We start from the raw sequence: 18,636 nt of genomic DNA on the forward strand, positions 1-18,636 counted from the left end.
AAGGCGGCAGCGTTGTGTGAACCAGTTTTCAACTGTGTTAAATACATTTTGTGTAAGGGTGTGGAGAGAGGAAGAAGACTTGGCAGTACAGATAAGAGTAGAGTCATCAACGTATTGTATACAGGTGGATTGTGGAAAAACAGTATGGAGATCATTAATAAAGACGGAGAAAAGAAGAGGGCCTAGGATAGAACCTTGAACTCCAGTGCTTACTGGGAGGTATGTGGATAGATTATTGTCCCAGAGTACTGCTTGTTGTCTGTTTTCCAGATAAGATTTGAACCAAAGGATTGCTTGTGGGTTAAAAGATTGGGCTTTTAGCACATTGATAAGTAGGTTATGATTGACCATATCAAAGGCTTTGGAAAGGTCAATAAATAGAGCAGCTGAGAGACAGTTATTGTTACGATTCCTATTTATGCATTCAGTAAAAGTTAAAAGGGCAGAAGTAGTGCTATGAAAGGGCCTAAATCCATGTTGGCAGTTAGCAAGCAAGTTGTTTTGGAGAAGGTGCTGGAGTAGCTGATGGTGAATACATTTTTCCATAATTTTGGCTAGTGGGGAGAGTAGAGCAATAGGACGGTAGTTGGAGATTTCAGTAGATTTGCCTCCTTTGTGCAAAGGGATTTTATGTGAGAATTTCTAAATAGAGGGGATATAGGCTTCAGAGATGGATCTCTTTATCCGGATAGAAACAGGGTATGCTATGGCTTTGGCTGCAATTTGAAGGTATTCTGCTGGGAGGCAATCAGCAGAGGGAGTGCAGGGTTTGAGTTTTTGAAGGAGTTTGCAGATAAAGGAGATGGGAACAGGTTGCAGATGAAGGGAGGGAAAGGGACGGTTAGTGTGTTGTGTAGGAGTGGGGGACATGGGAACTAGAGTTTGAGTTAAAGTTTGAATAGTTTCAATGAAGTAATTGTTAAAGGCATTAGCTATTTGCAGAGGATTACTACTAGGAATAGAGCAGGGGGAAGGAGTTGTGGCATGTCCAGGTTTGAGAAGTTTATTAATGCCAGACCAGAATTTTTTAGGATTATTAGTGTGTGAATCTTGCAGGTGGGAGTAGTAGTTTTTTTTGTCTGAGATTATATCCTTTTTGACAGCATTTCTTAGTTGCTTAAAGTATAGATGATCTACAGCGCTTTTAGAGGTTCTCCATCTTGCCCATATTTTATTTCGTAGAAACATTTTTTCTTTGGTCTGTTTTGTGAGCCAGGGGGCTATTTTTGTCCTGATTCTGGAGGAGCGGAAACGAGCATGGTTGTTTAGAATATGAAGGAAAGTAGAATTAAAGTAAGAGATTGCTTCATCTAGATTAAGTAGTTTTAGAGATGACCAGTTACATGCATTTAGTTCATTAATAAAGTTTTCAGCATGGAAATGTTTTTTAGAACGATAGGTGACAAAATTATTCTTTTTTGGGTTATATTTTTTTTGTTTAGTGATAAAGGTTAGAATGTGATCACTAATGTCGTCCGGGAGAGATCCTACCTTATAGGTATCTGGGTGACTATTTATAAGGATCCAGTCAAGAGTAGTTTCTTTGCTACTTGGTTTGTGGATTCTAGTGGGGAAGTTTATTACTTGATTGAAACCAAATAGATTAATATGGGTGTTAGGGGTGGGGGAATTACATAAGGTCCAGTCTATATTAAAATCGCCTAGGACAATTGTTTCTTGTGGTAAATGGGTAAAAGGGCTATTGAGCATGTTTTCTAGGGTGCTAATATTACTTCCTGGAGGGATGTAAGAGCAGATAATATAGATTGCTTTAGAGCTATTCAGTTGGAGTTTGATAGTAAGGGTCTCAGCATTGGTATTTGAGGGGAGTGATGCATCATAGAGTGAAACCAGAAGATCAGATTTGAACAAGATAGCTACACCGCCACCTTTTTTTGATGTACGGTCATATCTTAGTATATTATATCCACTGTATACATTATATCCATTATATACATTGACTCTGTCTCCTCCTATCTAACCATGAGGAGCTTTGATGCACTAATGATCCTCCTTTAAAATTAACCAACTCTGATACCACCAGATTATGAAGCTAAAGAAGTTTGTATTTTGTTTGTGGTTTTGTGTGGAATTTTGTTAAAGCTTTTCAGTGGGTTCTTGAGTCCTCTTTGATCATAGAAGAATGTCAGGCTAACAACCGTAAAGAGCCTTTTAAAGCCTAGCCAAGCTTCTCAGAAATATCAGAAAGGTACCTGTCCCTTGGGTTTGGTTGTGTGTGTGGGGTATATAAACTTGGGCATTACAGGTCAAGCATTTCCAATCTTCTGCACTCTAGTAGAGACATAGGTGCCACACCAGAGATAAATTTATGATTTCCCCATCCACTGATCCAAGCTTTGCTCAATTTTGTTTAATTACTGTGCTGTAAATGCACACTATGCCTTTCGTCTCACAGGAAGTAAAATGTCAGACTTCATTTGCTCAAAATGTTGCAAGACTCCTTAATCTCCCTTCATTTCTCATTTCTGCTGTGCTTCTTTTAGTATTTCCAGAAATTACCCTGGTATGGCTGTTGTCAATTGAGGGTTTTGAAATTTGGGGAGGAATAGTTAAGTTCTGAAAACATTTCTGCAGTAGAAAGAAAGGAAGAAAAGTGAGTTGAGCAGACCTCATCTTATGTCACCTAAAGTTTAAGTCTCATTTTTTGATTCTTTGTGCTTTGATCCATTGGACTGAGGTTCATTCCACGATAGGATATAGCTTTATGTTTGTATGTATACACGCATACCTTAATTAGTTGTGAAGTCACATAGGCATCCACTTGTCACCCTGCAGTGTGTCTTAGGACATGACATGTCAGTCATTCTTTTATTAAGGTGGAGACATCTTTGGTGGGTCATTTTACCCTTCGTTACACAGTCATTTGGCTGATCTGATGTTATGTTAAATGTTTGCATGTTAATTATTTTTTCCCATATCTTCTTAGATAAAATACAAATTTCTGCTAAGATAGTGAGCCTATTGTCATTGAATATCATATACTGCAAGCTATTTGTGGTTTCTTGCATCCAGACAAACCTTTCTGACAATATTAATGCTTCCAGGATCCTAAAACTCCAGTTGTTGCTCTGCTAGTGTAAATCAGGTGGCTGCATTCATTCAGGATCTACATTCCTTTAAAATCTGTGCACCTGTTAAAAGTTCGACCTTCATTTTCAGAAAAGTTAAACGTTAAAAACATGAATTAGAAACATGAATCACAGTGTTAGATAGCTGTAGTAGAGCTGGTGAACCTTTTGTTTTGGAGAAAGGTCCATCTGATGACTTAGTAAATAATAAACTTGGCAGTAGGACATCTGATGGGAGCTTTGATTAGTAACTCCATACCAGATTATGTATGACATAGTCTAGCCACATAGTAGTTAAATGTGCATGGTGATGGCTCAAGAATAAGAACAAGACAGTGAATGGAAGTCATCCTTGTGTATTTTTCCCCCGCTGCATGCCTACCAGCCGTCAGCTCTCTCATTACTAATTGGCCAATTTGTTCCACTTTTTGGTGAAGAGATTATTAGGGAGGTTATTAGCAAGAAAGCTATTAAGGTTATTAGTTGGCATAACTTCCATTCCCTGCATGGCAGCCTAATGTTTGCAGTACCCAACACTGCCAACTTGCTAATGCATACAAGGTTTATGCACTCCCCTAGTGTGCTAATGCATACAAGGTTTATGCACGCCCCTAATGTGCTAATGCATACAAGGTTTATGCACGCCCCTAATGTGCTAATGCATGCAAGGTTTATGCACGCCCCTAATGTGCTAATTCATACAACGTTTATGCACGCCCCTAATGCCAATGATTGCCTAGTGAATGTGTGCATCTTGGCTCTGTAATGCTGCCTACTACAACACACAGTTTTTTTTTTTTTTTTTTTTTTTTTTTTTTTTTTGAGTGCAAGCAGTGCAATGAACCAGACTGCCTGTCTCTTCACAGGATGGGTGTTCCACTCTTACTTGTGCAGTTCCACCCTACACGACAAACTTCTCCAGCATACTAGTTATTGATCATTCCTGGTTGTCTTGGTCTTAGTAGGTTTTATTCTTCTCCGTGGAGCCAGCAGCAGAACTCCTGTTTAATTAACATACCCATAGATCCAAGGAAACATTTCCAGTGCAAGTCATTGGAATTGTTCCTTAAATAATTATTGCCAAGCTTTTTAATCGGATCATTAATATTCTTCTAGCCAGACTTAAAATTCCTAAGAAGCTGTATGCTAAGTGTTGGTATTTGGCTTTGTTACCCAGCTTGTTATACTACTTAAACCCCCTTGGGTGGATAGGTAATTCCCCCTCACGTCTGTATTAAGGAAAGAACACATTTCATTCCATGACATATTTCTCAAAAGGGGGCCACCCCTTTCTTTCACCCTCATATCCTTAAAATTAGTGAGAGTCAAAGTAGGTGCTAAGTCCCAGATTCTGTCAGTATGAAACCAAACAGACTGTTTTTTTTTTACTGGCCTGTCAAATTCCTCTTGGGTTATGTGTATGCGAATTGCACATGTACTTACACATTGCTATCAAATGTATGGTGTTCCGCTCAACCAAACTCCGTACGAGTATGTTGGTTGTGGTTACTATTCAGCCACCTCCTTTAAGTGCTACTGCTAGAAGTCCCCTCCCCCCACTCCCCACGATAATACAGCTTTACATCGCCTACTCATTCTCCCACTGGTTGGGTGTTCATAACCTGGGCTATTAGCTGAAACCAAGTTATCTATCGCCTGTCCTTGTGCCAACTGGACAGGCAGACTGTGCCTTTTAAATGCATTTCTCATAGTTTATTTCTTTGAAATCCGTAGGAGTGATTGTTCTTATTGCAATGACTTTTCATACAGCTCCTTTAGAAAATAATTATGTGGTTGTGGCACACTGTTACCAGTAAAGCATGGTTCCTTCTAACTGGTTCTCTGTACCTCTGTGGTCCATTTTACATTCACTTATAAACATTCTTGATTTTTGGTCTGAGACTCTTCCTGTGCAGTTAAAGGCACTCTTTAGCACTTAATACCAAATTATTGTTTTGTGAAACCAGTTTCTGCGGTGACTTATTTTATCTTGTAGTTTAGTTTAAATGTTTGTTTTTACATTTTGTAATTCTGAAGTTCTGTTACTATGTCTGCCTTAACATTATTTGTAGCTTATTTAATTTTACAGCTAGTGTTAATGTCGGTGATAGTCATACTGTGCATTTATCAGTGTACTACCTTAGTAAACAAATTAAATAAAAAATAAATAACATTTTACCTGGTGAATACAAGTAGATGGCCCAAAAAGGGAAAGGACTGTTTGCAGCAGCAGAAGGTTCTTGTATAGAACAAAGCTCTTGTCTGTAGTTCATTTAACTATGATTCGTCACATAGTATAAATACAGATGATATAAAATTAGTGGTTATGTATTTAAAGGACTCTCTTGTTTTAAAAAGTCGTAGACTGAGGTCTACTGTAAAGCTTCAGTTTTGAAATATTTGATTATATGGTGTAAGCCAAATTTTGTGGGATAAACATGTATAGCAATGCTTAACAGAATGTAATATATAAAAGCTAGTCATGTTTGTACATCAAGATGTTTCTTCATGGTATCTACAAGTTTGCAAAAAATAACATTGTATTATGTTTTCTGATTAAATGTTAAACCATAACAACATTAGCTGAAAACGTCCAATTTGCAGTGTAGTAAATTATGGTTTCATTCTTCTGAAATGGTTTCAGCAAAAACAACAGAGAGGAGAAAATGCATTTTTCTACATTGTTCAGAGCCGCAGGGGCTAAATGTAATGAATATTTTAAGACATTATTTTAATTAAATTCCTGCACATCTAAACAGAGTAATATTTTATCATCGCACACTTATCTGTGTTGATGCACTGTTCATTTAAATTAACCCTTTCTGGGACACGAGTGCCTAACATGATTTACTGACCTTGTGTGAAAAGGCACAAATTAGGAAGAAAAATGATGGAGGGGGCCAGACTTTGATTAATATAGGTAATGCTATACCATATTTATAATGGCATTTTCCCTATTCTGGTTTATAAATGCAGTCACTGAGAAAGGTGCCCTGCTGAGGCTAAAATGAGCCTGAAATCAGAGCACATGCCACTACAGTGTGGGGAAACTGATCACACTGTCAGCAATTCATTTCAGAATGATGTATTTAGTGCTCATTTCACCTTCCTAGAAAAAAGGAAAGGAGTTCCTTAGTCTGGGAAGGTGATATTGTTATTTTCAAGGACATACCTTAGTTTAAGATCATTGTACTGGATAGTGTATGGGGGGAGTGAGAGACAAAGCAAACAAGGAAAGCTTTACGCCATTTTTGCAGTACTACCATGCTGTTTGATAATTGCTAACATATGTGCTACCTCTGTTTCCTTGCAGTCGTCCTCATGAGTTCTGGCGCCTTGACTACTGGGAAGATGACTTACGGCGCCGTCGACGTTTTGTACGTAACCCCCTTGGATCGACACATCCTGAAGCTACTCTGAAAGCAGCAGTTGAACATGGTCAGTCTGAATAATTTTTGTTTTGTGGCATCAGGTACATTGTAGTAGAAATGATCACTGCCCTGTAACTTGTCAGCACTAGATTATGCCCACAGTGCATTAAGCACCTTGTTAATTGTCCCAGTAGTTTCCCTTTTTCTTGGGCATTAGTGAAAAGGATTTTGTGTGCTTACTTTCTGTTTCTGGAAAAAAACTCTGGGATAGGGAATAGGACTCAGCGACAGTGCCTTAGATTACCTTCACAGATTTTAAAACTTACAACTTTGGAATGTCAGAGTAAACCATTTCATTTCATGTTATGAGGGATAGCACACACTCACTGTTTCTTCAGAAATCGACAGCATAAAATCTAATGAAAAATGGCAGTGACAGCTTCTTTAAGTCTGCACGACATTTTAAATGCAAGAACATACTGTTGTGGTTGTCCCTAGCATTGACATGTAAATGGAAATAATGGGGTGGCCCCCTCTTGAGAAACAAGTAATTTCTAATCTCTCTCTCACACACACACACACACACTCATTTTTGTATCCAGAAGAGGTGAAATGTTTTGCTTCTACAAAACTACATGCTGGCCTTCATGTCCTTCATTTATATTGCTTTTCTTAGCTTATGGTCACTGACAGTGTACCTACTTTTTGTTTTGCTGCTGACATATTGATGCATTCATTTTGTAGTACATTGACTTAAGACATCAAGTCCTGTCATTGTGTCATTGCTACATCGTACTGGGTATGTCTCTCAATATTAAAAAATATAGCTGGACACTATATCACTGCTTCAGGGACAAAAAGGACATACAAGTTACCTTAGTTCATATATTTGTAGCTAATGATGTCTAGTGAAACCATGAGTGATATGTCCACTGTGATATAGTGAGAAAAGAGCATTTCACTCTATACAGAAGCTATACTTTAGATTTTGAGGAGTAGCCATCTTCCAGGAACAGGTTGTCTTGCTCAGCTTATCCTAAACAATTATCATTTCCACTTCTGAAACAAAATTAACTTAATCCTTTTTGCTGAATATTTTACTGCTGAGAGCAGTGCAGTTCACAGACAGCCAGAGGAAATCTGTTTCTCCCTGGAGTTAGCATAATTTGAACAAGTAGTATAAATCTGAATATTTCTTCTCTATCTTTGTCCGCCTTTGTTCTCAATGGGATTTATTTTCCTTGTACAGCATTTATAAGGAAGTGTTGAACGATTTTGTTTTATTTTCCTTTGTGGTATACTGCATTATCTTCTGCGAATAGTCACTGTCCTAAAATGACTTGAATTTTGAATTCATCATGCAGAATTGTTATTTTTATTGTGGAGAAAGTGGGCAGCATCTTAATTGTCTTGCTGGAAATGTATTACTTTCCATATCACATTAAGTTTAAGCATTTTTTTCTTTTTCACAGACAGAGTAAATATTTATGACACTTAAATGCTTGCTTTTTTGTTTTGTTAATCTATGTATTGTAGTATGAGCAGTTTGTATTATACAGACCTTTTCACCTCTTGCACCGTGCCTTAAAAGAGGCAATTATGGAGGAAAATGTCTGCAATGTGTCTTTAGATATAGCACAGTGAAAGTGTGATATTATTCCTTGAGACAAATGACCAGGTCAACAGCAGTCAATACAGAAGTGATCCAAAAGCAGTGAGAGCTCAGATTCCTCAGAGACTGGAGAAAAAGGCTGTTTAAATGGTCTACACCACAGATGGGCCACATTTATGTCATAGCTCAGAGTCAGATGACAGTGAATAGAAACTGACAGGTGTCTATTTTAAAGTTAACAACCAACTCTCTCTCGCCCTTTTTTTTTTTTTGCTGGAGGGTAGTGTTTATATTGCCTTGTAGTAAGTATCATGCATCTTCCCATCCCTGATAAAGATCACTTCCTTTGATTACCAATTGGTTCCTGTGGGATATTCATTTTCATGTATGAGCTTGCTTTAGTGACAACAGATACCATGTAGTTTATGAATAAAGCACATACATAGTGAATTGTTATACTTGGTGTAAACTGGAATAGCACATAACACAGCGTACTGTAGAGAAGTACGTTAATGAATGGGGGGATGTTGAAGGAAGTAGTTTGCCATAGTTCCAGCTCTAACTGGGAGAGATTATTGCTTCCTTGGAAGTGTAACTTAGATTATGTGCTGTCAAAGACTTGCTCACAAGAAATGTCTCGAAGAATATCTTGTTCTCATTTGTCCATGGGTATCCTCTCACACTTAGTTTTTCAAACCATTGGGAATGTTAAGAAAGTTGGGCTTCAATTTGGACTGATGATTTCACAGATGGTGTTCCAGAGACGGATCTTCATTATTCATCGTAGCTTTGACTGGGGCAGCGGAAGCAGTCTTTTAGATAATAGTGCATGATTTCAGAGCAGCAGTTTGCACTGTACACATCAGGACATTTCACTGTGGTATACTGCAGAGTGGAATTTTACTGTGATGACCTGTAGCACATCAGAACATTTCACTGTGGTATACTGCAGCGTGTGATTTTACTGTGGTGACCTGTAGCACATCAGGACATTTCACTGTGGTATACTGCAGAGTGGGATTTTACTGTGGTGACCTGTAGCACATCAGGACATTTCACTGTGGTATACTGCAGAGTGGGATTTTACTGTGGTGACCTGTAGCACATCAGGACATTTCACTGTGGTATACTGCAGAGTGGGATTTTACTGTGGTGACCTGTAGCACATCAGGACATTTCACTGTGGTATACTGCAGAGTGGGATTTTACTGTGGTGACCTGTAGCACATCATGACATTTCACTGTGGTATACTGCAGAGTGGGATTTTACTGTGATGACCTGTAGCACATCAGGACATTTCACTGTGGTATACTGCAGAGTGGGATTTTACTGTGGTGACCTGTAGCACATCAGGACATTTCACTGTGGTATACTGCAGAGTGGGATTTTACTGTGGTGACCTGTAGCACATCAGGATATTTCACTGTGGTATACTGCAGAGTGGAATTTTACTGTGGTGACCTGTAGCACATCAGGACATTTCACTATGGTATACTGCAGAGTGGAATTTTACTGTGGTGACCTGTAGCACATCAGGACATTTCACTGTGGTATACTGCAGAGTGGGATTTTACTGTGATTACCTGTAGCACATCAGGACATTTCACTGTGGTATACTGCAGAGTGGGATTTTACTGTGGTGACCTGTAGCACATCAGGACATTTCACTGTGGTATACTGCAGAGTGGGATTTTACTGTGGTGACATGTAGCACATCAGGACATTTCACTGTGGTATACTGCAGAGTGGGATTTTACTATGGTGACCTGTAGCACATCAGGACATTTCACTGTGGTATACTGCAGAGTGGGATTTTACTGTGGTGACCTGTAGCACATCAGGACATTTCACTGTGGTATACTGCAGAGTGGGATTTTACTGTGGTGACCTGTAGCACATCAGGACATTTCACTGTGGTATACTGCAGAGTGGGATTTTACTGTGGTGACCTGTAGCACATCATGACATTTCACTGTGGTATACTGCAGAGTGGGATTTTACTGTGATGACCTGTAGCACATCAGGACATTTCACTGTGGTATACTGCAGAGTGGGATTTTACTGTGGTGACCTGTAGCACATCAGGACATTTCACTGTGGTATACTGCAGAGTGGGATTTTACTGTGGTGACCTGTAGCACATCAGGATATTTCACTGTGGTATACTGCAGAGTGGAATTTTACTGTGGTGACCTGTAGCACATCAGGACATTTCACTATGGTATACTGCAGAGTGGAATTTTACTGTGGTGACCTGTAGCACATCAGGACATTTCACTGTGGCATACTGCAGAGTGGAATTTTACTGTGATGACCTGTAGCACATCAGGACATTTCACTGTGGTATACTGCAGAGTGTGATTTTACTGTGGTGACCTGTAGCACATCAGGACATTTCACTGTGGTATACTGCAGAGTGGGATTTTACTGTGGTGACCTGTAGCACATCAGGACATTTCACTGTGGTATACTGCAGAGTGGAATTTTACTGTGGTGACCTGTAGCACATCAGGACATTTCACTGTGGTATACTGCAGAGTGGGATTTTACTGTGGTGACCTGTAGCACATCAGGACATTTCACTGTGGTATACTGCAGAGTGGGATTTTACTGTGGTGACCTGTAGCACATCAGGACATTTCACTGTGGTATACTGCAGAGTGGAATTTTACTGTGGTGACCTGTAGCACATCAGGACATTTCACTGTGGCATACTGCAGTGTGGAATTTTACTGTGGTGACCTGTAGCACATCAGGACATTTCACTGTGGTATACTGCAGAGTGGAATTTTACTGTGGTGACCTGTAGCACATGGTAGACATTTGAAATGACAAGACCCACTATTGCTAGTCCTGAAACATAGAGACTTAATGGCCGAAAAAAATGGACTTGCATATACTAAGACCAAGATGACCATTTCTCTGAATATTCTTTTTTCTCTAAGATGTTATGATCTTGGAGTTGGGATATATAAGTTCGGGGAGGGTTGGGGAGCTTGCCCCACTGCAAAAAAGAAGTTTAAAAGAAAAGAGTGGTGTTCAGATCCACTCTTCTGCTGTATTCCTGATCTTTTTTCCCCCGCCATGTCAAGTGATAACATTTCACTAGGGAGTAGTAGTGTATATCATCTCCTCATAATCCTGTGCTTTTTCTGTAATTATAAGACATGCATATTCTGGAGAGTACGGAAACTTCAAAGAAACATTGCTAAGTTATAGTTTTTGTGTCAACTTTTATTTTATTTTTTATTTGTTTTATTTTGCTCTTTCTCATTCAGAAGAGTTTAGAGCATGAAATAAAATGTTATCTCTTTTATTGATCCCCTTATCTATTACAAACAGACGCAGTCTGTCACTTCCTTGGGGCCTCAGTGTAACACAGGTGCAGCAACAGAATAAATCACCTTCAAAGCAAACTTAACCAGTAGGTCCTTTGTTCTTCTTTGAACAACATGTCCACAAGCAGAGTTTTTCACCCAGGAGTCTTTTAGCAGTGCCCTCTTGGGCCAGCCTTCTCCGACCCACTTTCAAATAGAATAAAACAAAGTTATCACATCCTCAGAGTTGCCAATCTCACCATTTCAGCTTTCCTTTCTCATTTTCCACAATCCTTAAAATATAACCAGAGTAGAGCTCACTTTTCTGCAGTGTCTTATTTTTCCACAGTGTAAGAGACTTAGTTTGAAAAATCTCTGCCCACCACCCCATTGTTTTGAATCCTTGTCTTTTTGTTATTAAGTGGTGTCAGCATGGAGAAGTATTTTGAATGCTTGATCAAATTTCTAAGGTCCTTGGCACTAGGTAATTCCTAGGCAGGGCCGGTGTTAGCATTTTGTGTGCCCCATAGGCACTTCCATTCTACATACCACCCTGTCACTGCCACCCCTTCTACGCAACCTTTTAGTTCATGCAGAAAACTTTTAGGAGAAGTAAGCATGTACTGACCTGTAGCTACAGTGCTCTTGCATCACAACAGGCTTATGTACCACTCTATGTTGGCCCATCTCACAAAGGGCCATTTACAGTTACTTGTGTTTAGTTGCAACAGTGATACATTGCAGCAACTCTATGTGCAGGTCTGGACTTAAGTGAAATGAGATCCTAGGTGTACTGTTTCAGCCACCCACCTAACAGACACACATCCTCCAGTCTTCCCCTGTTTATCCCATCTTGGGCTCCCTGCCTGTACCATGCACATTACTTTTTTTTTCATCCTTTTCTCACATTTTGCCTGGCTCTTCAGCTTTTTCAAGAAGCCATAACTTTCTATATGCTCTGAAGTGCATTTTTTCATCCAGTAATGGCTTGAACAGAAATTATGATTAAAGAAAATGTCTTGCTGTTCAGCATTAGTTTTCCTTGCATCCTTTCGACACACCTTTCCTGACCAAGTAAGCGCAGTAATAACCATTTATGAACTAACTTAAATCAACCTCTAGCAAACCTGGTTCAATACGATGATGACTCCACCTTAATCTGGTCTGCCTCCACCTTCCAACAACTTCACATCAAGACCCAAGAAGCCTTTACATCCATGGAAACCTGGCTAACAAGCTCCCAGTTAATATTAAGTCCTAAAAAGACCCAGCTTATGCTCTTCCATCCTTCCAAAGCAGCAGTACCTACTCTCCCCCATTCTCTATTTCTGCATCAGATAATACCCCTATCTCCCCCATCACATAAACCAAATTATTAGGTATCATTATTGACAATGATATGAAATTTGACAAAAGCATAGTTCATGCAATAACCAAAATCAACAAAAATCTAGGTACTCTTTACAGATGTAAAATCTTCCTAAACAGCAACAGTAAAGTTGCCCTTGCTCATACACATTGTTTCTCTACCTTACTGTATGCTTCTCCTGTCCTAATTAATCTAAACAAGACATTTTTAAGCAAGCTATCAGTATGCTATAACAATAACAAAATAGCAAAATTCTCCACAAACTTCTGCTACCGCACCCACCACTGTCAAGCCCTGAAACAGCTTTCCTGGCTCGAACTCCCTAACACCTTAGCTCTAAACCAACTTCTTCTAGCTCACCAAATACTGTACCAACCTGACAAAACTCCAGCCTTGCAAGACCTGATTATCCTCTACTCGAATAACCAAGAACTTAGAGCTACTAACAAAGCAGTAATCACAGTCTCCAAAAGCCATTACAGCTCTGGTGACTCCCTGTATTCTAGCAACATTGCCAAGACTTGGAACTCCCTGCCACTACAAATCACGGTACATCCTAACACAACTATCTTCAAAGAACAGCTTATTTCCCACCTAAACAACTCCTGGACATGCAACTGCCTAGCACCTGGCTGGCATCCCCTACCCACTATCCAACCTCTTCTTTAAAACTCGCACTGATGCACTATATATTATCACGTTACTTACCAACTCACTGCCGCCTACTCCCCACTGTCCCATCTATGCCCACTAACTCTCACCTAGACTAAGTTGAAAAGCTTTCCTTTAAAATGCCAATGAACCTCATATGAACTTGTCTATATTCTCCTCCTTTGACAAACTGGCTAGTATTTTTAGTTTTTCCTTTCTTTTCTTATCTTCATTACATCTTCAAGATTATCGGGCTAGTATGTTGTTTTTTAGTTTTTCCTTTCTTGTCTAATCTTCAGTACATCTTCAAGATTATCTCTACTAAAACATGCTGCATGAACAACAATCATATGTTACTACCTGCTGTACTTTTAATTGTATGTCTAAACCACTGTGCTACGTCTTTTGTAATTTGTGTGCATACTGTTCATGTCTAAATAACTAAATGTATCTGTAATTTTTCTATGTAGAGCTTTTCTCCCTGGGCCTCTGCTGAAAAAGGGCCTTTTCGGTTCAGTCAGACACCCCCAGTTAACAAATGTAAAATAAATAAATGTAAATATCTTATACAATCATATGTTATCTGCTATATTTTATAACTGTATGTGTAAACCACAATGCTCATATAAATATCTTATGTGTAGTATGTTAGCAATTGTTCTGGAGCTTTTCTCCCTGGGCCTCCACTGAAAACGGACAGTTCTGTCCAGTCGGACCTCCCTGGTAAACAAATGTAAAATAAATAAATAAATAAACCAGGGCCCAAGAAGCCATTGGATATAGATGTTATGAGAAGTATTTTAGAGCACTTCCCAGCCTTTTAATCCAGTGGTGACTAAAACAAAAACATGAGTAAGAAGAAAAGAAAAATTCAGTCTTATTTTTTTTTTCAAGGAAGACAAAAGTTGTACCCAAGACTTAATGTTCAGAGATGACAAAATGATAGCTCACAATAAACCAACAAACCAGTTGTCTGGATGCACAGGTCCTATCTCGGAACTGCCTGCCTCCCTAACTCCCAAAAAGGACTTGCTATGCATGCCTCTGGTGTTAGACCGGGATGAAAGCAGAGGTTCAAATTGCCATAGTCATGTATTTCAAGTGACTGCTGACATGCATGTACATTGAATGCCTCCTCACTCCTCAACCCAAACTGTCAAATGCAGCTACATGTATACATGACTAAAGTGTGATTGTGAGGAAAGTGAAAAAGTAATGATTACAGTAATGTATTCTACTTTGTTGCTGCCAGACAGTACACTGCCCGTGCACAAGCTTATAGTAACCTTCTTAATACACCTCTGAGGTCTGTGAGAAAAGTAAAAGAAACAATCACTACACTGTCCCCAGTCCAAACACAAGCTATAGTAACCTCATGTGCAGACCTCTAAGGTTCGACTGTGATGAAAATTAAAGAAGTAATGACCACACAATCTCTCCGCATAACTTAGAGCAGCTTTCTGTGTACACATGTCCGAGCAATAGTGGTTTTAGAATCGGTGCAGTCGACAGCAGACACCATTATCAGCTTTCTCCTAATAAGGTCGTATCATAGCCTTGTTCAAGTTAAAAAGCACAATCAGAAAATAAATACATTTTTTTCCAACCAGCAACAGCTTTTGTGCAGCCCCCACACAATCAAGGATGTTAAAGGGTGCCCCCTGTATCCAGTTGTACAGTCTGGGGAGTTGGGACCCCCAGACTCTTTGAAGATCTAAGTGTATGAATGTTCTGTAATATATTTTATGCATTTCTTTTGAAATATAATTGCTTGTTAGCTACATTTTTTATTGACGCCCAGAAGAATATTGTACATGTTCTGGCATTATTGGATGTGTGCACAGATAAAAGAATCACTGATATTTTTACACACACACACACACACACACACACACACACACACACACACACACACACACACACACACACCCCGTAGCAATACTAGTTTTATACTTATTTCAACAAATAGCAATACGTTGTGCAGCACTGGTACTGCTGCACCAGATCAGTGACTGCTGTTTAGCAGTCATCAAACAGCAGCAGGGCTAAGTCACTTTTATTTACCTAATTGAGAAGTAATGCATACCTGTCACTGTCCCTTATTTCACAGACCTTCCCTGATTTTTGTCATAATTTTACCGTGTCATTCGTAAAAAGTTTGGTTTGCTTCTAAATCATTCAAGATAAGACTGTCAATAAATCCAGACATCAGAGTTTTATACTTATAGCCAAAAAAATGCATGTTGATGCAAAACGTGTTGTACTATTAATTTTTTAATCAAATTAGAGTAATATTTAAAATTTGTTCCCAGTTGTGAGCCTCTGTTTTGCTATTATCTTTTGCATAGAAGATGAAAGTTGTATCTGGTGTTCTGCCAGTGTTTCTCAAACTGCCTGAAAGAGAAAGCCATCCCTGAAGATCGGAAGCATCAACTTTTCTTAAAATCCAAGGTTTGCTCTGAGATCAGTTACTCTGGGCTGCTGATCTCTTTAGTGCTTACCTTACTTATGTTCATTATCAGCTTTATCCTGACGTAATCATATTATATACCTATTCAGGCTGTAGATGATTGCTAAAGAGCATAATCAGGAAATTAATAGATTTTTTTCTCCTCATGTTCCCCAACCAGTAGCAACTGCTTTGGGGGTCCCCACCCAGTCAGCAATGAATAAGGGGCCCCCATTGCATCCATGGGTATTACAAGTACCTAAAGCTGGCTATGTTGTTAATTTTAGTGGGGTGAATGTCCACTAGCAGGGTTTAACTAAGCCAGGGGCACTATATCAGTGGTAAAATATTTAATGGAATTGTGAAGCCTGTTGCTTGATAAAACACCGTTGCTATAACCAGAGATATCTTTGAAATTTAAAGGAGATATAAATAAGAGTTATTACTCAACTTGCTTTACTAGCTTTTATTGGTTTGACATACATATTACAAAATGTCAAGATAGGATAACTTGCTGTGGTTGGGGGCCCCCAGCATTCCCAGGGTTCATTGGTGGCTTCAACTATGTGCCAAGGATTTCTTCCTTTGATATTCCAAGCTGTGCATAATTCTGTCCTAGCCTCAGGCTAGTGGTGAGTAGGGATATGTCTCCTTACACTGACGTGTTGTGACATCACATGTTTGTATAGAAGGAAAGAGCAACTCCATAGTTACTTTTTGTCTCTCAGTTTGTATCTCATTAGGACTATTTAAGCCATTGGAGAGTTCCTGCACTCGTCATCTGACTTGCTGTATGTTACCTGCATTGGTCAGATCGCAAGTCAAAACCTTCACCACCACCATTCGTGGTGTCTGAGGAGAGGTACCTGATATGAAGAATCATCATTTCCAGAACATCATCCCAGCTACCTGTAAATGAAAAAGCAAGAATCTTAATACACCTCTCAGAAGACGGTAGCCTTAGATGGTGACTAGAGGAAAGGACCTGAGGGTGCTTTTCTCATATGATCCCATGCCAGGGTTAAATAGATGGGAGACGGTAAGGAATGTAAAGGCCAGGCATCAGTTAAAACCTCCATTTTGTATCCATCGTTAAGATGACCTCTGATTTCCTTGCACTCCATCCAATCACCTTCAGCTCAAGAGAAACTGAGTTTGCAAATCGTGTCTGATGAGGGAAGGCATACAGGTGCACCACACCCTTGACTGCCACTTTGTGGACCACATTTTCACATGACAGCTAAAGGCCCTCCCCATGTTTGAGCATCTGGAGCATAATCACAACAGGCGATGTTATGATGAGCAAGCCATTCAGTACCAAAGGAAAGACCTAGTGATGGAACTTTGGTTCATTGAGTCAGCTCCTAAGTTGAGGGTGAGTCTGGCAAGGGGGGATTTTTTGGGGTTCTTTGTCTGGTCCACTGATGTGATAACTGATAAGCAAAGGTGCAGTTTTTGATGTGTGGTAGGATCTCTTCACACAAGAACTGCAGCACACCATTAAGGATTACATTACATGCAAGGCCTCACACTTGTCTAATTTGACTAAGCACCAATTCCAGCATGCATCTCCATGGGCATTGAGATCCTTTTATGCAATGCCTACCTGTTCAATTGTTTTGCATGTTAGGTGTTTGCAAGCCACTGCTTACCAGAGCTGGGAGTAGCAAGTTTTTCCTGTTTCTCCTTCACCTGCGCATCAGAAGAGAATTTTTTACTGACATACAAGAACAGGAATCTAGGGCAACCATTTATGCCATGCAACTGTGCTGCATTAGTAAAATATCTTTAAGAAAGTAATTTGTAAATACGGTGAAATAAATATATTATTTCCTGAAATGTATTGGCAAGTGCACTGCATATCTCAGCATTCATGCATTTTCAAGAAGCCAGCAAATAGAGGCTGTCAGGATAGTTGCATGGCCAAGAATTAAATATAAATATAAAAATAAAAGCAACTGTATAAATAATGAGCTGTTGGCAGGGATGGAAATTTCTAAAGTGCAACTTTTTGCTTTTCTTTAACTGCATCACGTGGCAGTTTCTTGCTTAAGGTCCCTTTAGGACGTGACCATCTTGCAGTCCACTGAAGTCGGGAAAAATCTTCCATACATTACTTTCATATGACAACATAGGCATGGATAAGTTATGGTACTGAATCGCCTCTACTTGTGCAGGCAAAATATTTATGGCAGTCCAGCAAACCACTGTATGGCCTTGATAAATATTGCTGCTTTTTTTTCTTCAAACCTCAGAAAACAAACTACTTAAGTTTCTGGACTTGGTCACATATTTTTTCTTTGTCAAACATCATTCTTTTTGAAATTTGTAAAGCAATTTTTTTCTCATTTAAATAGATTTATAGTATTAGCTTGAGGGAAAAATAGTGATGCCTTTAACCAATGGCAAAGGCATTCTGTATCTGCGTTTTGGACTCTTGCTAAGTTATTTGATTAGTTTTATTTGTAAGCACTTATTTACTTCAGATTTATGGAGAAACTGCTAGACATGAAGAAATTTATGTATGTGGTTGTTTTCAGCTACTATGCTGGGGCCAGGAGAATGTGCTTATAGGTTACAGGTACAAGAAACAAAACTGATAAGTATAAGTATATGGAGTTTGAGTTATCTACACATTGCATACATTATGGATTGCAAGTATGTACATCTCCATGTGTGTAGCTCATATTTAAAGTTTTTAAAATGTTGGCATAAGCAGGCAGCCAGATCCAGATTGTCCCTGCTAAGTGAAGCATAATACTTAGCAACAACTTCCG

At 39.2% G+C, this 18,636-nt stretch overlaps 1 protein-coding gene across 1 annotated transcript in view; it reads left to right on the plus strand.

Moving 5' to 3' along the window:
* The window catches only part of LRBA (LPS responsive beige-like anchor protein), a 4,045,850-nt gene that overhangs the window by 2,236,210 nt on the left and 1,791,004 nt on the right, over nt 1–18,636 (plus strand). The window contains exon 37 of the mRNA XM_044063433.1: nt 6,403–6,527. Within this exon, the coding sequence (XP_043919368.1) occupies nt 6,403–6,527 (125 nt within the window). The remainder of the gene's footprint in view (nt 1–6,402; nt 6,528–18,636) is intronic.

Source organism: Protopterus annectens, chromosome 2.part1 (genome assembly GCF_019279795.1).
Source record: "Protopterus annectens isolate FY-2018-M chromosome 2.part1, PAN1.0, whole genome shotgun sequence".
Lineage (NCBI taxonomy): Eukaryota > Metazoa > Chordata > Ceratodontiformes > Protopteridae > Protopterus > Protopterus annectens.